This window comes from Macaca fascicularis, chromosome 2 (genome assembly GCF_037993035.2).
Source record: "Macaca fascicularis isolate 582-1 chromosome 2, T2T-MFA8v1.1".
Taxonomy (NCBI): Eukaryota; Metazoa; Chordata; class Mammalia; order Primates; family Cercopithecidae; genus Macaca; species Macaca fascicularis.
In genome coordinates, this window is record NC_088376.1 from 16,238,949 (window position 1) to 16,264,604 (window position 25,656).

General features: G+C 44.9%; 1 protein-coding gene and 1 non-coding gene across 6 annotated transcripts in view; both read right to left on the reverse strand.

Moving 5' to 3' along the window:
- Positions 1 to 301: 301 nt before the first annotated feature.
- On the reverse strand, positions 302 to 401 carry LOC123572110 (small nucleolar RNA U13). Its single transcript, XR_006696446.2, has one exon. It is a non-coding gene; the product is annotated as a small nucleolar RNA U13 (small nucleolar RNA).
- Positions 402 to 2,723: 2,322 nt separating this feature from the next.
- GPD1L (glycerol-3-phosphate dehydrogenase 1 like) overlaps positions 2,724 to 25,656 on the reverse strand; it is a 62,972-nt gene continuing 40,039 nt past the window's right edge. For 3 of the 5 annotated variants that reach the window (XM_074030844.1, XM_005545551.4, XM_065539804.1), the window contains 4 exons: positions 24,075 to 24,187; positions 12,481 to 12,714; positions 11,921 to 12,027; positions 2,724 to 5,614 (listed from right to left, as the gene is read on the reverse strand). In XM_074030844.1, coding sequence (XP_073886945.1) covers positions 5,518 to 5,614; positions 11,921 to 12,027; positions 12,481 to 12,714; positions 24,075 to 24,187 — 551 coding nt within the window. In that variant the 3' untranslated portion in view covers positions 2,724 to 5,517. The remainder of the gene's footprint in view (positions 5,615 to 11,920; positions 12,028 to 12,480; positions 12,715 to 24,074; positions 24,188 to 25,656) is intronic. The other 2 variants (XM_074030843.1, XM_065539805.1) reach the window with 1 other exon arrangement.

Here is a 25,656-nt window from a genome sequence, read left to right on the forward strand (position 1 = left end):
AGTGAGACTCTGTCTAAAAAAAAAAAAAAAAAAAAAAAAAAAAAGAAAAAGAAAATAAAAAGAGAGAGAGAGAGAGACGATTAGATATACAAATTTGGATTTAGCCAGAGTTATCCTGGGTAGGGAAGAGTCAGACAGACACACCCATAGGCACGCCCACATTCATATATAGCCCCGTGTCCAAAAAAGTGATGGCAAAACAGACACTGTGATGCTGTAGTGACCAAGGGATGAAAATTTCCCTAATCTCTTGATGTTTCTGCAAGTTGCATTTTTAAATTCCTGAAACATCTTTTTTTTATGTCTGATAATAAGTAGATGTTGTGACAGGTTTGAGTGGGGGCACATCTCACACATGAGCATGAAAACTCAATCATCACACTTATCAACCACAAAAGGATCTCCTCAAACATCTTTTTAGCAATGAATAAAGTTATGCTAGCTGCTATAACAAGTAACCCCTATGTCTCAGTGGCATAATACAATAATTTTTATACCTATCAATCACAGACCAATGTGATTGGGGGGGTACTTTCTCCACATTGTCTTGTAGAATCCTGGCTGAAAAGGGGCCCATCATCTTCAATGTATGGCTTCCAGAACATACTGGAAATTGATATCCAACCAGCACACACAGAAGAAATAACGAAGAATCAGACAGAACAGAACACCTGAAAGTGGCATTTTTGTCTCCCTATGTCATTGGCTACAACTCAATCATGTGGTGCCACCTAACTGCTGGGGAGGTTGGGAAATGTAATTTAACTGTGTATCTACAAAAAAAAAAAAAAAAAAAAAAATAATTTAGTGAACATATGGCATTGTTTCTGCCACAAACAGATATTTCTCCTTTAATATGTTGATTTCCTGCTCTTTATGGACCTTTACAGCAATTCTATGAGGCAGGCTGCACAGATGTTATTCCCACTTACCAATGAGAAAAATGAACTTCAAAGAGAAGTTAGCTGACTTGGCTAAACAACATGGATATTAAATGGTTAAGCAGGAGCTAGAACAAATCTTCCCACAGTACCATGCCTGCTGTCACCCATCCCTACCAAAGGTAACATCACTTGCTTCAGTAACTTGAATCAATCATAGCTTCAGTAAATTAGATTATCCATACAGATTCTTCATAAAGCGTATTTCCTCAAAAACATTCACCATCAACTTAGTTTATATGTAGTCATAAAAAGTTATAAAGACCACATGATTAAATTTTAATAGAGATACATTATGGAGAATAACATAAAATTGAATGCACATAATTAAATCAGGACAAATTTCAGCCTTTTCTTCAAAAATTGCCTCCCTTTTCTCTCTTCTGTAACTCCTATCAGATGCATGTTCAAGTCCTATTCTATCTTCCACTTACCTTTTAAATCCTCAAATATTTTCTTTGCTAATACTTTAATGTCCTCAGATCTCATTTCCAGTTTGCCAATTCCATCTGTAGCTCTGTCAAATCTAGTCTTTAATCTTTCCATCTGCCTATTTTTAAAATTCAAATGATTATATTCATTCCTAAATGTTTGAATAGGTTCTTTTTCAAATCTGCCTGGCTGGGATTCTTTTTTCCTCTCAAATAATTTATGTTTTAATCCTTCTTTTATGCCTTTATTTTAAAAAATATCTTTCAAAGCATCTGGCCAGGTTCATGCTTGTAGTCCCAGGACTTTGGGAGGCCAAGACGGGAGGATTGCTTGAGGCCAGGAGTTTGAGACCAGCCTGGGCAACATAGCAAGACCCTATCTTTACTTTAAAAAAAAAAAAAAGCTGGGTGTGGTACCATGCTCCTGGAGTCTTAGCTACTTGGGAGGCTGAGGCAGGAAGATTGCTTGGGCCCAGGAGTTGGAGGCTGCAGTGAGCTATGATCACACTACTGCAGTCCAGCCTGGGTGACATAGTAAGACCCCACCTCCATAAAGGATTTCAGATGATTTTTAAAAAGCATCTATGGTATTACTCAAATTATCTGAAATCCTAAGGTTCTTTGTTTTTAAAAATCTGTTGGTTTTCACTCATAATGAATTATTTTTCAATTATTTATCTTTTCAAGACAGTGTCTCACTCTGTCTCCCAGGCTGGAGTGCAGTGGCATGATCTCTGCTCACTGCATCCTCAACCTTCCTGGGCTCAGGTGATCCTCCCACCTCAGCCCCCTGAGTAGCTGAGACCACAGGCGTGTGCCCCCACAGCACTCCAGCCTGGGTGACACAGCAAGACTCTGTGGCAAACAAAACAAAACATTTTTCTCCCCATGGGGCCCAGCCTCCTTGTTTGTGTCTATACCTGGCTTTCCTTAGCTCATTTTTCCCCTGACAACATAGCCTTTGGTGGGCTCTGGTGTAGCATAAGCTTCACAACCCAATCCTTTCGACTCTGCCAATCGGTCCCCTATTTGTTTTAGGATTCTAGGAATTTCTCTTATATTTTTATGAGATCAGCACTGGATTTTCCCAGATTTTAAAGGTATATATGGAGTGGGGAGAAGGGGATTTCAAATTCACCAGAAGGTCTCCATCCTAAACTGCAATTATATAAAAATATCAGTAAACAATAAAAACAGATGCATTTAAGGCCTGGGATTAGAGATGAAGCCCTTCTGTTGAAAACTGTTTTTGATATTGGTAATGAAACACAGTTCAGGAAAAAAAGAAAGAGCTGACAAATAAAATGATTACCTAAATTGATAAAAAGAAAAACAGGATCCACAGCACAAGTTTAGGGGGTTAAATGTTTATTAAATCAAGCTTTTAAATTATATATCCACCTACAGTCTGTAAACAAATATAGTACACATGTATGTAAAAGGCTAGCAGATAAGAACCAGTGGAAAAGCTAAAGTTCCCTTTGCACACCGGCACCTCATCGCAACACCCCTCTTGGTGTGGATGCCATGGGGCCATGTTATAGTCAAAAGTTAAATGAAAAACCACAAGTTTAGTTTGACTCCATCTCCTAGGGTGGATTTCATTCGGATAGTTGTTCCACATTATAGGAGGGTGGATCCTAGCAAGGCAACAGTGTAGTTTTTACATTCACAGATTGGCTGAAGTTGTACAAATTGAGCTTCTAGTCTAGGTGTCTCCCTCCCTGTTACCACACTTTGTAAGAAATGTGAATTAAAATGAACAATGGACCACAGGTGGTTATAAAAATAGATAACTCGCAGAGTCATAAATATCTACAGTTAGTAGAGCAGAAACTTATAAAATTTACCTTTTTCCATAATGTGCAGAATATCCTAAGTATGTTCAAGAGACACAGTCAGCAGACTTCAGAGTGGTAATTACAAGGGCATTTGTAAAGAAATAACACTCGAGTACAAACCCAGAGTAAGAAGCTGAATGCAGGCGAAAATACGCAAAACACGCAAAGTCCCAACTCCTCACATCTCATTATGCTACTTACTAGACACCACAATTAGCCTACAGCCCTTTATGGATCTTTAAAAGTAACTTTTTGTTACCCATGTACATACTTTAACAGAGATTTTTCATGAGACAAGCAAAGTGGGTTAACGGTGGCGCCAAAACTGCTGAAAGCTGGAGTGTTTTGTGTGCTTTCGTATACGTCTGTGTATGGGGCTTTAAAACGCTCCAAAAATGTTTTGGATAGAGTCTTTAAAATTCCCATGAAAATCTATTTTATAGTCATTTCAAGGTATAGAAAAAAAGAAATCCTAAACTGGGGTTGAGGGACAGCCCCAAATCTCACAAAGCAACTGAAATTCCAGGAATATATAAATTACATTCATATGTTCCTTTAACACGTATCAAGTGCTATGTAAGGTAACTGCAATGCTATTCTGAAGCCAATCTCATTCAAAACAGTACAGTAAATCCCATCCTAATTCTACAGTTAAAGCACTTATTCCAGGTAATGTGCGTTGCAGCAAAGCTGACGTCTTGTACAACAGTGTCACCTTAAAGCTTCATCAAAGATTCACAGCAGGCCTAAACTGGAGAAGTTCAGAACCAACAATACCACAGGTAGTTATTCATCCTAATTTCTCACAGGGAGTGAAGGGTCTACTTGAGTTATCCTAAGATCACCTAAGCCTAAGAACAGTGTTCCCTGAAAACTCTGGCAAGTTTCCTCACCAAAATCTCTCTTCAGTGTAATGTGTTTGGGACTTGCTAGGCTAGAAAAATGGGTTCCACTGATGCATAAACATACATTCTATACCTTCAAGACGCGTACACATGTAGTGTTTCGCAAACTCACTCGACCTTTCCAGGGAACACCTGGAATAATCACTGGATCTTGGGACACTCATTTCCTAGGGAACACGATTAGAGGAATGCCACGTTAAAGCAGGTTTTCTAAAGTAGTGGTTCCAAAACTGTAGTGAGCATCAGAAGCACAGATGCCACACCCCTTCGGAGGTCCAGAGTGGGACCTGGGAACCTGCATTTCTGAGACCATCCCCTCCCCCCAAGTGAAGCTGATGCTGCTGCACTGAGGACCGCCCTTGGAGTGGCACCGTTGAGAGGATGGCCTGCACAGATCTCAGCGGCAGGAAGCCCTCCTACGGCCTCAGGAAAGGCTGCACTTGGCATTTGCCACAACCAATTAGTCGGCGGTCAAATCAGCCCAGTGACTTCTCAGAGGGTCATGCACCTTGGCGTTGCACTTGACTCCTGGCTCTGTCCCTGCTCACTAGGTGACCAGGAGGAGTGACTGCATCTAACAAGAGGAGGAACAGTAGCCCCCCACACCCCCCAGTGGATCTGTGATGCTTAAGAAAAATGTTTGCAAAAAATGCACTAACTAGCCAAAAGCATCATACAGGTGTCTGTTAATCAGAAGGATGTGCCAGCCACAGCAGGAAAATCCCAGGTGAGTTTTCTGTCTTCTGTTACTGCTGAGCCTTGATGAAGGCACATTCTGACAACTAATGAAGAGAAAAGAGGCTAAAAATGCAGACAACTGCAGTGAGGGGAAAATATGAGTGGATTATCTAATTAAAAATACCTGATTGTTCAAAAAACAAAGGTCAGCCCACAATCAAAATAGTTAATTATGCTGGCTTTAAGATAGTGTTTAAAAGTTAAATATGTTGATCTTTGAACACACTCACTCCTCCACTCTACCATGTTAATGCTGGTTAAAATTTAACATTAGAAGAATGAGAAAAAAAAAATCCTCCAATACGTATGAATTACACCTAAAAAATTTAGTTGAGATCGTGCCAATCTTATAAGCTACCATTGTGTGGAAATTTCATAAGCAACTTTGAAAAAAGACATTTAATTTTGGCTCATAGAAACATCCACAGAATGAGGAATAAACCACCATTCACACGTCTGCATGTGTGTTTAGTTACTACCCAGTACATCTTTGCCAATGAACTGCCTCTCACAATTCAAAAACGATCCTGTAAAAATCCATACATATCCATGATGAGATTACAGTCAAACAAACATCATGTTGCCAAGTCCTGGTTTCCACGTGAACCCAAAAGATTGATCAGAAAGGCAGAACTTCCCCCCACACGCTGCATGGTTCACTTTATGTATGCTCTGGATGGCTCTGAAGACAACACAACATCTCTTGAACCGGTCTGCTTTCGTAGCAGATCTGATACACAGCAGTAAACAATGGAAACCTAGTTGGGAAGAAATGTGAAAAGACAAGGTTAGGCCACTAGATTTACCTCAGAGAATAAGTTAGGTTTTCTGTCCTAACAGATTGCAGGTCAGTATGTGACTATGGAAAACACGGTAAGCACTTTCTACATTCCTTTATCATTTGTTCTGCAGACAGCCTCTGGAATGTGGCTGTCGGATCCTGGTGCGACCTAGACCATCCTCTGCCTAATTAAGCTTGGAGCACACTTTCCACAAACAAGTCACACGGTGATCCTACCAGGGCAAACTGTTGTCATTTACATGAAGAGTTGTGGCTCTGACTCTTGGTCAAATCTTGGATGAGTCTGTATTCTGTCATTATTTTAAAAGCTGTACAAATAAATTTTTAAATTGCTCTCCCTTCTCCAAAAAGAATCATCCCAAGATAACGATGAGGCAATCTACACATCACCACAAATAATGTAGGCTGGAACGTTCCCGCGAGAATCTGAGTGAGGACCTACGAGGAGCAAAGCACTCATCTTATGTCAGAAGCTTGATTTAGCTTACCTCTTCTTCCAAGATGTGAATACAGATATAAGTGAAAAGTCATTAAAGAAATAATTTCATCAGGCTTTGTTTCTTTTTTTTCTTTTTTTTTTTTTTTGTGTGTGACAAAGTCTCACTCTGTCACCCAGGCTGGAGTATAGTGGCGTGATCTTGTCTCACTGCAACCTCCACCTCCTGGGTTCAAGCGATTCTCCTGCCTCAGCCTCCTAAGAGTAGTTGGGATTACAGGTGTGTGTCACCATGCCTGGCTAATTTTTGTATTTTTTTAGTAGAGACGGGGTTTTACCATGTTTTTCAGGCTGGTCTCGAACTCCTGACCTCATGATCTACCCGCCTCGGCCTCCCAAAGTGCTGGGATTACAGGAGTGAGCCACCGCACCGGCCCAGGCTTTTAAATACACACACACATAGCTCAAAGTGAGCTTGGCAAAATCAATGGAGTCTTGAAAGGCAATCCTGAAAATTAGCTGGACAGAATCTTATAATGATAATTTAAGAACAAATAGTACTAATGATCACATGTCTTTATGAGAGTCTATCGTTGTAGGGCTGTTTTTTCATTGTAGTTTTTTTAACATATGGAACGTTTGTTATTTTTTTGGAGTCAGGTAGACCTAATCAAATCTGACTCTACAGCCTACTAACTCTCGGCAAGTTTCATAATCCTTCTAACCCTGTTTGCCCATCTGTAAAATGGGACTGGATACACAGCCTTGCTGCAAGTATTAAATCACTTATGTGTGAAGTGTACAGTACACAACTGGCAAATAGTGGGTGTGCAGTAACGACAGCTTATAATAGCAGCCACAAGATGGACAGTGTGTCCTGGACTGAGAAAGCTCCATGAGGACGGGGACCAAGTCTGTTTTTTTCACTACTGTATTCTCAGTGCCTGGCACCGTGCACGGCAAGGGGCAGGTGCTCAGTGAGAATTCGTCGAATAAATTCCTGTGGATGGGATTTAAAGCCTAGAAACTTCAGCCCCTTTCTTTGTCCTTCCATGCTATGTTTCCCTGTTCCTGAAACAAGAACAATGCATATGTCCCCAAAGCAGTGTGGTAGCAGACGACTGACCATCAAAGCCATTTCCAACCTGCTTTTCCCTTTCCCAAGGTTGGAAGAGACTACTCACCTTCCTAGCCTTTCACCTAGAATTAGCCAAGCGACACAGTCCTAGGCAGCAAGACATAATGTATCTGCTGAAGGTTTCTGGGGGAAGATTACTCTCCGCGAGAGGCACTAGAGGAAAAATCTATTACCCTAGACTACTCTTGTTCCCTTCCTGAGTGTAAAAGTGAATGTGATGTCTGGAGCTGCTGCAGCCATCTTGAGGTTCAAGGGAAAGCCAACGGGATCACTGAGATTCTAATCCAGAGCTAGAGCCACTGGGCCAACACTTTAGCAATGTTCATCTCCATATTCCCTGTTGTAACCGTGTGTTGCTCTTGCAGCTGGAAGCACTTCTAACTTTTAAAACTAGCATTTCCAAAGTGCATTCTGTGGATGGGATGTTAATGAGATATGAAGTGTGTGGAAGGGAAATTTCTACAGACAAGTAACTTGTTTAATCCTTAAAATCACCCCATGAGGTAGAAAATATTGTCCCCATTCTGTATATGCGTAAATTGAACCACAGTTTTGGACTCTGAAGCCAATGTGCAACCATTAGGCTACACTACCCATCTAGATATTATTTTCTATTATATAAAATGCTAAAAGGCCAATTAGATCAGTTTGGAAGACTCTCTAAATAAAGTTAGAGGTGAAAGGAAGAAAAAGACAACATTTCATTAAAAAAAATTGACAAACCAGAGGCCCGGGCGCGGTGGTTCATGCCTGTAATCCCAGCACTTTGGGAGGCCGAGGCAGGTGGATCACGAGGTCAAGAGATTGAGACCATCCTGGCTAACATGGTGAAACCCCGTCTCTAATAAAAATACAAAAAACTATCCAGGCGTGGTGGTGGGCACCTGTAGTCCCAGCTACTCAGGAGGCTGAGACAGGAGAATGGCATGAACCCAGGAGGCAGAGGTTGCAGTGAGCCAAGATCACACCACTGCACTCCAGCCTGGGCGACAGAGCAAGAATTTGTTTCAAAAAAAAAAAAAAAAATTGCCAAACCAGTCAGCTATCCCACTAATCAATACGGAGGGCTTAAGATGTTTCAGACTTCAGACTAAGTACAGGGATGTGCAGTATTATAAATAAAGCCAGGCCAGGTGTGGCAGCTCATGCCTGTAATCCCAGCACTCTGGGAGGCCAAGGTGGGCAGATCGCTTGAGGCCAGGAGACCAGCCTGGGCAACATGGTAAAAAAAACAGTCTCTACTAAAAATACAAAAATTAGCTGGGTGTGGGGGCACACACCTGTAATCCCAGCTACTGGGGAGGCTGAGGCAAGAGAATCACTTAAACACGGGAGGCGGAGATTGCAGTGCTGAGATTGCACCATTGCACTCCAGCCTGGGTGACAGAGTGAGACCCAGGAGCTTACCACATGCACCTCAGAGAACACGTTGTGTATGGGCTGAATTATGCCCTCCTCCCAATTCATGTGCTTCGGTCCTAACCCCTAGTACCTCAACATGTGACAGGGCCTGAGAAGGAGTCTGAGAAGGAGGCAAAGAAAAGTTCTATTCAAGCAAAGAAGGTACCACAGGGAGTAAGAGGATATACTGCAGGAAGTTACGTTGGTGCTAGATGGAGGGGGGCCACCTCTGCCTAAGGACCATGTGCTTCACTCCATAAGAGCAGGAGGCCTCTGAATGTGAATGCTCAAGCTAGCAGGGATCATGGCGATCATCTGATCTTCCATCTTAATTTTGTGGATAAGAACACTGAGGCACAGGACAGCTAAATACGTGACTTGCCCAAGGCCACATGGCTAATAAGCCACAGGGCAGCCTTGAATGTTACCCTCCTGCTATTTTTTCTATAGCAATGGAGAAGAGAAGGGAGGGGAGAAGGAAACAGAGGAAGACCGGAGAAGTGGTGGTCAGAATGAAAAAGAAAAAAGGAATCAAAGTAAGAGGTGGTGCAAAGGGAGAACAATAGGCCTCTGCCTTCAGGAGGCAGGTGGTACAAAGAACGGGGAGGAGTCCCAGGGGATTCTACACTCCAGCCCAGGAGAAGGGTGCTGCCACCTTCAATCCAGCAGCGATGTCATTAAGCACAGGTGCAGCCTGTTCAATTTCTAATCAGAAGAAATAAAATGGGACATGACCAAGGAGAGCTGCCTGCTCAGAGCAGAGATTTACCTGCTTGATTACACCTGCTTTGGAAACAGGCAGCTCCTGGCCCCAGAATCGCTGTTCTAGTCCATGTCCCCCTGGAGCTAACAGACTAGTGCCCAGCCAACCTGTCCATCCAGAGAATCCTCTCAAGGCAGCCCTTGCTAGCACACAGATGCCACTTGAAAATTCTGATTGGGAGAGTCTCACCAAACAGACAGGTTTTTTTTTTTTTTTTTTTTTTTGAGACTTAAAAAAATTTCTTGATAAATGCTCAGTGGTCATTCAAGTAGTCCAACCACACACAAACATATCACTGTCTGCTGCTAAGTAGGTAAGGAAAATCATGCGCGTCAGAGGCATTTGCCTTTTAGCCACAATTTAAAGGTAGCTCTCCTCCTTTGGCAGCCTGTTTGTGAACTTCCATCTCTGCGTGGCTGGTTTTAAAAGCCATTTCAGAAAAATAAAGTGCAAATTAAAGGGGAAAGACAAACGCTCCATCCACCCTCATTTTTAACTTTCAGTATGGAACTCCATGGCTGATTAATTTGCTGTGGGTAAAAGAAGGAAGGGTGCTGGGTGCAGGGGGAGGTGAAGATGCATGACTGGGACCAGCAGACACCTGAACTGATGGAACTAGGATGAAGAGCTGCAACCAGAGATGACAGCAACGCCATCCACGACCCTCCTCCCAGCTTGGAGAGAAGCTCATGCTCTGAATTAGCCACAATCAGCATGTCCATCCAGCTGCCCAGCTCCTTCCAGTCCTAAGCAACCAGACTTCCCTCCCCCAGAGGGTGTTTCGGGAGAGTTAAGGATACATACAATATGCTACATAAGCATTTATGTAGTGGTATAGTTGGCATCATGATTATGGTCCCCCACAATCATGCTCAGTAAATCGGCAAGAGAAAGTGCTGTGGAGCAGGTAGTGCTGGGGAGTGGCCTCGGAGAGGCTGAGAAGCTTTTGTGGTGCTACAGGGCTCACTCTCTCAATCAGGTGGCAAATAAACTGACTCCAGCCCACCTTTAACACACAACTGGCCTGGAAGGGCAATGGAGGATGGATGCACCCACCCATCTATCCATCCATTCACCCATCTCACCCATCCACTCACCCATCTACCCATGCACCCATCCATCATCCATCCCTCCATCCATCCATCTCATCCCATCCCACCTACCCATCATCCATCCATTCACCCATCCCACCCATCCACTCACCCATCTACCCACGCACCCATCCATCATCCATCCCTCCATCCATCCATCTCATCCCATCCCACCCACCCATCATCCATCCATTCACCCATCCCCCCCATCCACTCACCCATCTACCCCATGCACCCATCCATCATCCATCCCTCCATCCATCCATCTCATCCAATACCATCCCACCCATCATCCATCCATTCACCCATCCACTCACCCATCTACCCCATGCACCCATCCATCATCCATCCCTCCATCCATCCATCTCATCCCATCCCACCCACCATCCATCCAGTCACCCATCTACCCATGCACCCATCCGCTATCCATCCCTCCATCCATCCATCTCATCCCATCCCACCCACCCATCATCTATCCATTCACCCATCCCACCCATCCACTCACCCATCCACCCATGCACCCATCCATCATCCATCCCTCCATCCATCCATCTATCTCATCCAATACCATCCCACCCATCACCCATCCATTCACCTATCCCACCCATCCACTCACCCATCTACCTATGTACCCATCCATCATCCATCCCTCCATCCATCCATCTCATCCCATCCCACCCACCCATCATCCATCCATTCACCCATCCCACCCATCCACTCACCCATCTACCCATGCACCCATCCATCATCCATCCCTCCATCCATCCATCTCATCCCATCCCATCCCACCCATCTATTCATCCATTCACCCATCCATCATCCATCCATCCATCCATCCATCCATCCATCCATCCATCTCATCCCATTCCCTCCCACCCGCCCACCCACCCATCATCCATCCCTTCATCCCATCCCATTCCATCCCATCCCATCCCATCCTATGCCCCATCTACCCACCCGATAAAGAGACTAGAAGGCTGTGCACCAAACCTTAACAGAGCTCCCTTTTGATGGTATAATGTTGGGCTAACCTGTCCTTCCTTCTTTTCTGACTTGACATTTTAATAACCTGACCATACTTTTTTATAAAACAAAAAAGTAATCATTTTTACAAATTTTAAAACTTATAATATGTAGCTTTTACCAAACACCCTGCAAGACAAACTAGAATCTTAAACTTCATATTTTATAACGTGACTTATAGAATTGAGCTCCTTTCATTGATGTTGAGCCTGGTTTCATGTAAACACATGTTTTGGGGGTAGGTAGATGCTTCTCATCACTGATGTTTACGTCACAGAAAGGACTGAACTAATCCAGATAAGTTCTAAGGGCACTTGTCAAATAGTCTAGCTCATCTCCGTGGGGCTGGAAGTCCTGAGAAAAGGAACGATGGACATTTATCTGGTCTCATGGGCGACTGAGAGACTTACTTGTCCACTAGTCCCTTCTGTTTGAGGATGCGGTACACTTCAGCGGAAGTCTGAGGTCCTTGGAGCTTTTGCCCATTCAGCATCTCCTTCTCCAACTCTTCAATGGTCTTAAAAATAAAGGATTAAAAAAAAAAAAAAACTATGGTAAAGACTGAAGAATCATTTATTTGTTTAATTTTTAAGTTTTGTTTTGTTTTGTTTTGTAGAGATGGGGTCTTGCTATATTGTGCAGGCTGGCCTCAAACTTGTGGCCTAAAGCAATCCTCCCACCTTGGCCTCCCAGGGTGGTGGGATTATAGGCATGAGCCACCATGCCTGGCCTAGCATCATTTATTTCAAGAGCAGAGTGGAGAGAAGAGTTTCAATTCCCTGCTGGAGGCCAAGGAAGGATAAAGACACAAAGATAAAGAACAGAAGAGTCAAGTGACAAAGCAGCCAGGCAAAGAGAACAATCCCAGCAAACAGATGCTGGCATGAAATCTCCACTGGGCTGCAGCTCACCCCAAGCCAGGAGTCTCAAGTGAGGAAGGAGGGGGTGCGGGAGGCAGGTGAGGGGCTACCTTCCCAGTTCTGGCGAAGGCCTCGGCCACCCTGCGGTTCCGCCCTCCGTAGCAGGTGGTGATCAGGTCGGCCACCCCGCAGCTCTCTAGGAAGGTGGCTGTGGACACCTGGCCCTTGCAGAAGATCCTGGCAAAAGCAATCATTTCCATGAGTCCCAGGCGGATGACGGCAGCTTTGGTGTTGTCTCCACAGCGGAGGCCATCACAGAACCCAGCTCCCACAGCTACAATGTTCTGCAAAGGAGATGACAAAGCCCAGATGCCGTTACAGCACCCACTGTGGGTATGGATGCCAGAGGTGGTGGGGGATGCTGAGGCAGGGACAGACCAGATGGGATTGGCTCTCAGGGACACTGGCTCCATCCTCCTCAAAATGCTCAATGCCAGGTTCTGCTCTTGTACACCTGGGTGAAAGAGATGACGAAAGGAGACACAAGGCTTCCCTGTTCCCCTTCTAGGACAAAGAGCCCATATTTGGGGTCAGCAGGGGTCAGCAGTTGAAGAGCATTGGCCAGAAAATCAGAACGGCTGATAGTAGTCTTTGGTTAAATAATATTTGGATAAACTACTTTACTTTTTGTTTTGTTTTTAATGGAGTGCTTTATGCAACCACAACATTCATACAGAAAAGTACACAAATGCTAAGTGCACAGATTGAAGGATTTCCACAAACTGAACACGCCCCCATAGCCAGCACACTGATAACGGAAGCAAGCACAGCCGCCTCCACCAGCAAGGGTAACCATCCTCCTAACTTCTCCCAGCACAGCTGCGTTTTACCTGCCTTTCAACGTTCTGTGAACGCAGCCATACAATATGTAATCTTTTATGTGTAGCTTCTTTGTCTTAATTCAACATCGTGTTTGTGAGATTCATCCACATTTTTACGTAGAGCACATTTCTTTTAATTGCTGCATAGTACTCCATTTTGTGAATATGCTGCAATTTATTTAATTGTCTTCTGTCACCTGGCGCTGGGGTAGTTTCCAGTTTGGGGCCATGACAAATAGTGCTGCCATAAACACCCCGGCACATGCCCTCCAGTGACTACGTGCAGGCAATCCTGTTGGGTATGACCTAGGAGTTGAAACACTGGGTCATGAGGCCTGTATGTGTGCAGCTCAAATTCCAGCCTTTTGTTTCATTTAATAATCCCCAAATGAGTCTTTATGGATCACTCACTCTTTGCATGGCCTCTGCTAGACACGAGGCAAATGAGACACAGAGCCTGCCTTCTCAGAAGCTGATAATCTGGTACGGGGACTGGCAATCTAGGCCAACCGCCTGTTTTGTAAATAATGTTTTATGGGAACCCAGCCCTACCCATTCATTTACACATCATCTATGGTCCCAGATTTGAGCAGTTGCCACAGAGACCGTATGGCCCACAAAGCCTCTAACATCTGGCCCTGATGCAAAATGTTTCCCAACCCTGATCTTACAGGAAAAATAAAACGTGTACAGAAAGGCTCAGCAGAAAGTGATATTCCATAAAAGGTACTGAGAATCAAATTCCGTTTCGACAGGTATGCACTGAGCATGTACTGTGCGGGGAGCACCTCACTCAGCCCTGGAGGCACAGTGATTGCGGGGGCTTGGCGGGTGCCGGGGGAATGCAGGGGCTGAAGATGCCCCCAGGGGAGAGCTGCAAAGATCAGAGTTAGACTCAGAGCTTGTCCTCAAGGAGCTGACAATCTGACTGAGAAAAGAGACACAACAAAGCACATCAAAAGGCAGAGGGGAGAGAGTGTGCTGACAAGCGGTAGGAGCCACAAGTTTCCGTTCAAAGCAGGGAGGCCAAATGGAGGCGGTGACATCTGAGCTGGGCTTCAAATAAGAAGGAAAAGTCAGATCAGCACCTATGACAAGCAACACCTGCACAGCTGCACAGGTGGCAACTCAGTGGGAACTTCAGTTGAGCCCCTGGGTTCCTGGCCCCTTCCACTTTTCCAGCTTCTTCACCAAGAACACTCAGCACCAAAAAAAAAAAAAAAAAAAAAAAAATCCAACTATCTAACCACACTAGCAATTCCAGTAATACCTGGTGACTATACAGAGAGTCCTGGGAGATTTTAAAACATGAAGCTCGTTTGGGAAATGAGTTAAAATAAGTGTATTTTTAATAAAACCAAGTTTTATAGTGAAAGAATAACTTTTCTTAACACATCGGGCCTATAAAATGTGAGGGATGAGGTGAAAAAACAGAATGAGCTGGGGAATAAAAACATCTGCTCTAGTACACAGGCAGTTTTTGATAAAACACATCAAACATAGCAATGATGTGGCCGGGTCACCATGACAAACAGACTTGGTCATTTAGATACAGCTATTGCTCGCCAGGAGACCGAGGCACAAAGCTACTTCACATGACAAAAACATCCAATTGGGCCTCCTGAAGTTTCCGTCTACTCCCCACAGGCCCACAGAACAGACACCTCTCTTGCCCTCTCCCACGGGGTGACGTGGAATAAAGAGGGCAAGAGAATAAAGGACGGGGATAGGAAGGCCCCCCAGCGTCTTCTCTTCCTTAGCAATCATGTGAGAGCTTACTGGGGCTGCCGCTTATGCCTCTCACTGCAGTCAACACAGAAAGAAAAAAGTAGAAAAATTCTCGAAAAATGATGCAGGCAGAGCTGATGAGGAATTGGTCCTAGGAACTGACAGCCTGACCAAGTGCATATGGCTTCGCAAGGTACCAACGTGCCTGAACCTGCAAAAGCTTCTCAGCCTCTTCCTACCACACAGGCTATGCGAACTGTAGGTTTCATCGGTTCTCAGACAGCAATCATCTCAAACTTGCACGTGCAGGGACGATGGACGGGGGCAGTTCCCGGCTTACACACGCTCAGCAGCAGGCAGCATGAGGGAAGAGGCAAGGCAGAGGCTGTGTGAAAGGAGCCTGGAGAGACGCTGGGGGTCGGGTGGGATCCGGTTCTGCAGCTCCGCTTCTAGAAGGGGTGGGCTGCCGAGTCAGGATGGGACACCCAGACCTTTTAGCATGAGTAGTATGCAGAGGCTAAAGAGCAGGAACCATAAGAACACCTGGGGCTGGGCCCACCTAGGTCTGGACGCCCTTCCCAGCATAGCAGCCAGCTAAGGAGGCTACAAGGAGACAGAAGCGGTACACGGCACTGACATCCAGAGAGCCTCTACACGGTCACAGTGTGACCTAGGGCCAACCACTCCGCTTCTCAGGCCATCTTCACCGCAGATGTGACAATTCAGGGCTTGGACAAGATTTTTCAAGGCCCTTCTGGTACTGCCATTCTTTCAGGGAAGTTGGTGCAACTGTAGCCTGCACTGGGGCTGCAACCAGTACTGGGGCAACAGGTTGACACCTGGGGACGTGCAGGTGGGCTGACTGCCAAAGCCCAGAGGCCAGCCCTTGGGTGAGCTGGCCAAGTGGTTTTATTGAAGTTGCCATGCAATGTGGCGAGGCTTAGGCTGTTGGCCAACTCGTCAGATTCCTGAAATTGCTCTCTGATGCCCCCCGAACTGTGTCCCTGTGTCCCCGTCCATCACAACATGAACCATTCTGAAACTGTTATATGAAAAACCAACCCCAGGAAATGTCTGTGGGCTGAATGGGAGAGAACATGGACTTCTGTTCAACAAGTCAACAGAGGAGGGGAGGCACTGATTTATTATGTGCCTTCAGTGAGCCCAGGCTAGTTACACACTGCCTCATCATCATTCCCACAACTCTGAAGCATGCACCTACCCTCCTACTACTTCCCAACTGGTACACTGAGGCTCAGAGAGGTTTAGTGGCTTGCTAAGAACACCTCACTGGTAAGAGATGGAGTCTGGATGTGCTCCTGGTGCCTGGCTCTGCAGCCCGCTCTGTCCCCTGTGCCTTGCTGCTCCAGTGTGGGAAATCCGCCCTTCCTCCACCCTTGGTCAAAAGACCTGCCTGACCCTTTGCAATTTGGTGTCAAAGGAGAGTGCCTCCTGGCCTACACCAAGGCTTGGGAGGTAAAAAGGGTAGCTTAGGTTGGGCGTAATCCCAGCACTTTGGGAGGCTGGGGCAGGTGGATTGCTTGAGCTCAGGAGTTTGAGACCAGCCTGGGCAACATAGTGAAACCCTGTTTCTACCAAAAATACAAAAAGTTAGCCAGGTGTGGTGGCATGCACCTTTTGTCCCAGCTACCTGGGAGGCTGAGGTGGAAGGATCACTTGAGCCAGGGAGGCGGAGGTTGCAGTAAGCTGAGATCATGCCGCTGCACTCCAGCCTGGGTGACAGAGTGAGCCTGTCTCAAAAAAAAAAAGCTTAGGAGAAGAAAAGGTAATAAAAAACAGCAACAGCTAATCTTATTGAACTGTTCTAAGAGCTTCATATATTATGACCTCATTTAAACCTCACAACATTGTGACAGGGCAGGTCCTATTATCATGGTAACATGATAGGACACTGAGGCACACAGAGGAAGGAGCTTGCCGAGGAGATCACGCCACACTGTGCTGCTCTAGGACCAGGGAGTGAAAGGCACAGAGAGGCCACCGCACAGTCCAGATGAGAACTTTCTGACAGGAAGAGCTGACCCCACCCAACAGGAAAGATTTAGCAGGAGCTCTCTGCAACCGGAACCATCCAAGCAGGACTGTACGGACAGGCCCGGAGCTCCAAAGCAGTGCTTCCGTGTTGCTGTACTCAGAAAAGCCAGATGAGGGTGCCTGGGCGCTCCCTCACAGCTCCTCTGCAGCCCCTTCACTGCAGGGCATGGGAGTCTAGACCACCCCAAAGCTTCTACTAGAAGCTTTCACTAGGCATCTAACCTCCCCACCAGGGGAGATCAGGAGACCTAGTGCAGGGTAAATAAACGCCTCTCTTCTAAGAGGACCCTGGGCTGCAACCCAGTTTAGTCGCCTTATGACAGATCTTGAAATCCTCGTTCTCTCCCTCCACCACTTACCCCTGTCAAAAGAAAAATAAACATACTGAGCCAGTCAGAGCGTGTTGGAATAGCATCCGAGCAGATGTCCTCCGAGATCACTCAGATGTGAACGTTATCATTATCCACTGTGCATCTAAATCTGCTTTAAACTTTTTTTGGAGCTAAAAATACCATATTTTTCAGAAGACAGACGTGTGTAGCCCTTCCCCATCTCCTGGGTGATGGCAATACTCAGAGGCAGTCATCAACTCCCGAGTGCACTCCTTCCATTCTGAATAGGGGTGGGTCGGATGGGGCTCAATCCTCTCCCACTTCCGCCTTCCCATAAAAAGAATATACAACAGGAGAACCAGCCCATGCTACCTGCAGGTTACACAAACATTCTCACCACCCAGCAAGAACTGCCTCCCTGAAACCCAAGTCAGTACTCACTGTTTTCTCTCAGTCCAACAATCCACCTGACTCCTGAGGCTAGCTGCTAAGAGGAGACTGTCTGCAGGGTTTGGGATTACTAAAGGCAAGGTGCCACATGTTGCTTGCTGCTGGCCCCTGTCTAAGGCAGCCTGGCTGAGATGTCAAGGAAGGCTGAGGCAGGTCCACACCTGGCCCACCAAGCTGGTCATACCAATATGAAGCTGCCTTAGCTGGAGCAGCATTGTCCAACAGAAGTTTCTGCAATGATAGAAAATGTTTTATATTTGCTCTATTGAATACGGTAGCCATTAGCCACACGTGGCCACTGAGTCTTTAAAATGTAGCTACTGTGATGCCGAAATGGAATTTTTAGTTTTTAAGAATTTTAATTAACTTGAATGTAAATGTAAATAGTACATATGCTTAGTGGCTAGCATGTCGGACTATGCAGGCCTTGCTCTCACTCACATAAAGGTGCTCTTGGGTGAGCAGTGGCCCTGACTACAGATGAGACCCAAAGCTGGGCATCCTGGCATGGTTCATCACAGCCAAAGCCCTGGAGCAAACCTACATGCCCAGCAATGAGAACTGCAGAACAGCGCCATAAAAGAACACCACCAGCCGGTGCCATGGGCTGCTGCTTTATCCCCAATCTATTCTTTCCTTCCACAATAATAGTCTCTTATTTCAATGCAAGTGTATGGCTATCCAGAAAAAAGATCCCCAAAATGATTTTCCAGCCTCCCTTGTAGCTAGTTATGGTCACACTTAGTGTACCCACTGAGATGAAGCCAAGTGACAAGGTTGATTTTCCAGAACCTTCCTTGAAAGATAGCTGCCACGTGCCCTTTGCCCTTTCTTTTTTTTTTCTTTCTTCTTTTTTTAACCTTGCTGCCTGGAAGGCAGATGTGACGTTGATGCTCTGGTCACCTTCACAGACCAGAAAGACAAGGGCCACACCCTATGCTACCCTATGCCATTCAGTGTTTGTCCTCTCCAAAACCCATGTTGAAATTTGGTGGCCACTGTGGCAGTGTTGGGAGGTGGGGTCTAACAGGAAGTGTTTTGGTCATGCGTGTTCTGCCTTCATGAATGGACTGAGGCTTTTCCTTAGAAAAAAGACTCTGGGAGTGGCTCTCTGTTTGCCTCTTCCACTCCTCTGCTGCGTGAGGGTCAGCGCTCCTGCCCTCCAGAAGCATTCAAGGTGCCACGTGGAACAGACCGTGCCCTCATGAGACACCAGAACTGCTGGTGCCCAATACTGGATTTCCCAGCCTCCAGAACTGTTATGAGCCAACACGTTTCTGTTCATTATAAATCACCCAGTCTCAGGTGTTCTGTTATAGCAGCACAAAATGGGCTAAGGCACCCAAGTGAGCTGGAAGAAGTCTGGGTCCCTGCGAATTCTGTAGAATAGAATTGTCATATATACTCTGGATTGTACATGAGAAAGAAAGAAGCTTCTACCTTGTTCAGCGAGTACAGTTTGAGCATTCTAATCTGAAAACCCAAAATCCAAAATGCTCCAAAATCTGAAACTTCTGGAGCACCAACATGATGCCCAAAGGAAACAGTCATTGGAGCATTTTGGATTTCCAAATAGGGATGATGAACTGGTAAGTATAATGCAAATATTCCAAAATCGAAAAAATCCAAAATCCGAAACACCTCTGGTCACAAGTATTTTGGATAAGAGATGCTCAACCTGTATTATTTTTGGTCTCTGCTAATGAAACTTAATCCTGATAAAGAATCTATTAAAAATGATAGCCTTTTGGCCAGAATCACCATCTTCCAGTAATTTACCAAAATGAGGAATACAAAAGGGAAAGAGGAGAAGTACCTGATATATGCTCTCTAGGCCTTTTAGAAAACATGAAGTTGCTCTTTTGGCCACATATATGTGAATCTATCAGAAAGGTGATATTGGCAGGGCGTGGTGGCTCAGGTCTATAATCCTAGCACTTTGGGAGGCTAAGGCTGATGGATCGCTTGAGTCCAGGAGTTTGAAATCAGACTGGGCAACATGGTGAAACTCCGTCTCCACAAAAAATACAAAAATTAGCCGGGTATGGTGGTGAGCACCTACAGTCCCAGCTACTCAGGAGGCTGAGGCAGGAGGATCACTTGAGCCGAGGAGGCAGAGGTTGCAGTGAGCTGAGATTGCACCACTGCACTCCAGCCTGGGCAACAGATTGAGACCCTGTCTCAAAAAAAAAAAAAATAAATAAATACATAAGCTAAAAAAACTCGTTTTAAAAAGATGATATCGTAGACATCAAGGGTATGGGCACTGTTCAAAAAGGAATGTCCCACAAGTATTACCATGGCGAAACTGGAAGAGTCTACAATGTTCCCCGGCATGCTGCTGGCACTGTTGTAAACAAGTTAAGGGCAAGATTCTCGCCAAGAGAATTAAAGAGTGTATGGAGCATATTATGCTAAGAGCTGAGATAGTTTCCTGAAACACATGAAAGAAAATGATCAGAAAAAGAAGGAAGCCAAAGAGAAAGGTACCTGGATTAGACTGAAGTACCAGCCTGCTCCACCCAGGGAAGCACACTTTGTTGGAACCAATGGGAAGGAGCCTGAGCTGCTGGGACTGATTCCCTATGAATTCATGCATAATAGGTGTGAAAAATAGGCTGGGTGTGGTGGCTCACGCGTGCAACCCCAGCACTTTGGGAAGCTCAGGCGGGTGAAGCTGAGATCTGGCCACTGTACTCCAGCCTGGGTGACAGAGCGAGACTCCGTCTCAAAACAAAAACAAAAACAAAAACAAAAAACAAATAAACCTCCAATCAAAGAAGCCAGACACAAAAGAGGGCATACTGTACAGTTCCACTTATAAAAATCCTAGAAAATGCAAACGATGGCATATAAAAGCAGATTAGTTGGCGGCCCAACTGGAGGCTGGTGTGATGAGGAACCTCAAAGGGACACGTGGAGTTGTTTGGGGATAATGGAAACGTTGTGTACTTTGGTAGTGGTTTTCACGAGTGCATGCACACAACTCTCAAAACCCATGGTATTATAAACTTTAAATAGATGCAGCTTGATTCCATGAATTACACTTTTTTTGTTTTGGAGACAGAGTCTCACTGTCGCCCAGGCTGGGGTGCAGTGGTGCGGTCTTGGCTCACTGCAGCCTCTGCCTCCCAGATTCAAGCGATTCTCATGCCTCAGCCTCCTGAGTAGCTGGGATTACAGGCACGCACCACCACGCCCAGCTAATTTTTGTAATTTTTAGTAGAGATGGGGTTTCCCTCTATCGGCCAGGCTGGTCTAAGACTCCCATACTCAAGTGATCCATCTGCCTCGGCCTCCCAAAGTGCTGGGATTACAGGTATGAGCCACCATGCCTGGCCTAATTACATGAATTATACTTAAAGTTGATTTTTAAAAAGAATATATCCTTACTAAGAGATGAATGCAGCTAAGAGTTCGTGAAGGACATTCGGAAGGTAGTAAGAGGCACTGGTACAAAATGATTATGCATAATTCCTTTGAATTTTCTATTTTATCCTTGTAGAGAGCTGTTTTCATATTTTTCCTAGTAAGTCAAATGCTCCACATTTTTGAGTACAAAAAGATAATGTATATTTTGTAAATTGGCTAGTATGGAGAATATTAATAAAGACTGTATGTAAAAAAAGTGAAACACATCAATGGCTAGACGTAGTGGGTCACGCCTGTAATCCCAGCACTTTGGGAGGCCGAGGTGGGAAGACTGCTTGAGTCCACGAGTTCAAGACCAGTCTGAACAACACGGCGACACTCCATCTCTACAAAAAATAAACAAAATTAGTCGGGCATGGTGGCATGTGCCTATAGTCCCAGCTGCTCAGGAGGCAGAGGTGGGAGGATAGCTTGCGCTTGGGAGGTTGTGGTTGCAATGAGCCATGATTGTGCCACTGCACTCAGTCTGGGCAACAGAGCGAGACTCTGTCTTAAAAACAAACAAACAAAACACACACACACAATCAAACTACCTGAACAGTAAGATCTAGTTTTTGTTTTAAAAAGGAGCCATACACACATGTACACACTAAAAACATTGGAAGGGTATATACAACAAACATTAACTGAGGTTATTTCAGGATGTAGGATTGTCAGTGATTTGATTTTTACTTCGTTCTTTACACCTTTCTGTTGTGTGAAAACAAGGAATATGACGATGTTATAGTCGGGGGGAACATCCCATCACTGTTGTTTATGTAATGAAAGCAACATATGGCCATGTGTCCTTGCTCTGGCAGGCTCTGATGAGAGAGGGCTTCGTTTTATTCATGCTGCCTGGTTACTAACCAGAAAGGTCAAGTTGTACGTAGTAACCAAAGAAACCAGGCTAAGACTCTTAAAACCCGTGTTCATGCTCTGACTGTGCTGGTGTTTGCTACCCTAAAGTCATTCACTCTTTGGATCTCGATTTCCTTATCTGTACAAGACAATGATTGGATTTAATAATTGCTACAAGTGCTTGTTTCTCAGTTTTCAAAAATCTCAGCTCTGACGCAAACCCATAGGAATGATGGTAACCGATCTCGTTTTAAAAGATTAGGTGCGAAGTTGCAGGGAGGTTGGTTAAGGGCCTTCAACCCCCACCTCCCTGCATCCCCCATGAATCACTTTCCATCAAGGTAGCAGGCACATCCACTGACAGTCTTCCTGCCAGCAAAAATGAAAGCCATTCTGAGTTCAGACACAAGACCAGCATGGGTTCCCGTTAGCAGCAGCTTTTCCAAAGCCCTCACCTCAAGCTAGACTCTTTGTTCTGGGCAGGATTTCACAGCTTCTCCATGACCACTAAAAACATCCAGTCACTTAAAAACAACTTTGGAGCAGCTCAGGCCAGCACTGAGCAATTAGGCATTCATGATGCCCCCTGCTGTTGAGTGGTAATTAGTTTAATGAAGGACTATTAAAAACACATAAAAATCTCAACCAACAAAAATAAACAAAGCAGCCAAAGTCAGTGTCTCACATGTGTAACTGGGCCTGCATGTAATGTAATGCTAATGCAAAGAATGCCCCACACAGGCGTTCAGAAATATGCATGTGTGCTCCCTAGGAGCCCAAGCATTTAATTGGCTTCAATTTTTAAAAATGCTCATTGTATATCATGACCACACATATACACACAATGTTAATTCTAGAGAGTGATTTTAACTTCTGACTCAAAAAAAACGTATTCAATTTATGAGAAAGCATAGACAGGCATTCTTTCCACCTTTGCAACTTCCATCCAACACACACAGATGACTGGTGGATTGCCTAACCTCCTCCCTAGGTGCTCAAATTTCTGAAGGGTGGCTTTTTGCTGCAAAAGAGATGACTCAGAAGCGGCTCAAAAGGGGCATTCACATTGAGAACTTTTTATTTCCCCGTTCCCCCCACTCTTTTTTGTAGATGGTAGTGAAATGAAGGCAACTTGGATTGTGAGGGGGAAGGAGCAGGTAGCTGCTGCCGCACGGCTTCCTGCTGGCTGTTCCCCAAGTCCCGGCAGAGTGAGGGACAGTGCCTAAGGCTTTAAAAGCCAGCAGTCAACAAGTCAGGAACCCAGGTGTGGAGACCTCCCTTTTCCTCAAAAGAGGGGAAAAAAAGATAACATAAACTATATACTTACTATTTTTGTACTTTTCTGTATGAAGTACCTCTTAACATTTACATCAAAACAAACAAAAATACACCTCCAATCAAAGAAGTCAGACACAAAAGAGTGCATACTGTACAGCTCTCCACTTACAAAAATCCAGCAAGCCCCTGGCCAATGGAGGGCGCTTCTTTAATCACATCTTCTCCCTCTAGAGGGCAAAGACAAAACTATTCTTAGAAAAACCTCTACCAGCAGCAGATTATTTTTCCCCTTAACAAGAACAACCAGCCAAACTAGTAGAGTAGCATAATTCAGAGGGAACAAGATCCTTTTCCTGCTCAGGATGAAGTGTGGGAGAAAAATGTGAATGAATAGAATCGTTTGCTCCTGGGTGAAACCCTACCATCAAGGAACTCCCATACTTTCCAAATATCAATGCTGCCAACTTCCCAAAGACCAAAACATCACAGTCCCCCCATATTTACAAGTTAAAGCAAGCCACGAGTAAGAGAGGAACTGAACCACCCAGGAAAGGCTGCAGCAAAACAGGAAGTTATAAACAAGGCTCTCGATTCACTATTCTTCGCTGATGTGGGTGCACAGAACACAGAGCCCGTTCTTGAGGGTTAGACTCAATGATGCTAACATTTGCCTTGCTTGATGAACTCCTCCCCTGAGGCTGACTTTACCTTAAGCGCACCACAGAGTTCAACAGTGTCTGCATCATCAACCACGGTAATTCGAAAATTTGGAGTCTGTAGAAGTTCTTTGAAGAGAAGGCCGTTCTCCATTACTTTGCTGCCTGCCAAAAGGTTAGACAAAAAGGATATTAATAGTAGTCTCTAATCTTAATTTTCACACCTAATACCCTTTAAAATAACTTTCTACTTACTATAAAAGTAACATATGTTCATGATAGGATATTTAGAAAATACATAGGAGCAGATATAAAGTAAAAATATCCCGTTTCCAATAGAGGTGATCATTTACAATTTGACATACATTTTTAACTGACTGAATGTGAATCTAAAGCTTTTCTTGGCCAGACATGATGGCTCACACCTGTAATTCCAGCACTTTGGGAAGCTGAGGCAGGTGAATCACTTGAGGTCAGAAGTTTGAGACCAGCCTGGCTAACATGACGAAACCTTGTCTCTACTAAAAATACAAAAATTAGCTGGGCATGGTGGCGCATGCCTATAATCCCAGCTACTTGGGAGGCTGAGGCAGGAGAATCTCTTGGACCTGGAGGTGGAGGTTGCAGTGAACCAAGATCGCGCCACTGCATTCCAGCCTGGTTGACACAGTGAGACACTGTCTAAAAAAAAAAAAATTTTTCTCAAAATTGGGAACATAACATATACGTGATTTTATCATCTGCTTCCTCTGAATTTGAGAAGATGGAAATGCTGTCAGAGTACTTGTTTTTGCCACCACTATATTCCCCTCCTTTGGGACAGTGCCTGGGATGTGATGACGTTCACTAGTTTTCACATATTTATTATAGTTATATATATTTTTTTGTTTTGGAAACCTTTGATTAAAATATAAAAACAAACAAAAATAAAGTCTTACACACAAAGCCTGATGTGAAATCTGCTGTGGTTGGTGGGGTTCAGGGTGAGGTTAACCAAATGCACCCTACCCAGCTCTAAAGAGACTGAAAATCAGGATCATAAGGTTTACCAGCCAAGTCCTGGCTCCCAAATCAATGTCACCACACAGAGATGGCAGAAGGCACACTGAATACTACAGCACCTGGGCTCTGTCTGCCTCGAGGTGGGAGACCAGCTGTTCCCAAGCCTGTCTGCACAGAACAGTCATCTGGGGATCTTCACAAATACCGAAGCCCATGCCTCATCTCAGACCAGTTAAATTACAATCTCTGGAGTGGAGCGGGCATCAATCATTTTTGAAACTCCCCAGGTGATTCCAATGGGCAGACAAGTATGAAAACCTCTGATATAACCTCCTTCAGCTTCTGCTTCATCGGTAACAATACTACGGTACAGCTAAATGAGAATCACATGTGAAAACAGTCTTTCAGTGGTAAGAAGCACTCAGAGATCCCAAGTAATAATCACGGAGTTAGCTGACATTTGTATGCTTATTTTTTTATTTACTTATTTTTTTTGAGACGGAGTCTCCCTCTGTCACCCAGGCTGAAGTGCAGTGGCGCGATCTGGGCTCACCGCAACCTCCGCCTCCTGGGTTCAAGCGATTCTCCTGCCTCAGCCTCCTGAGTAGCTGCGATTACAGGCACCCACCACC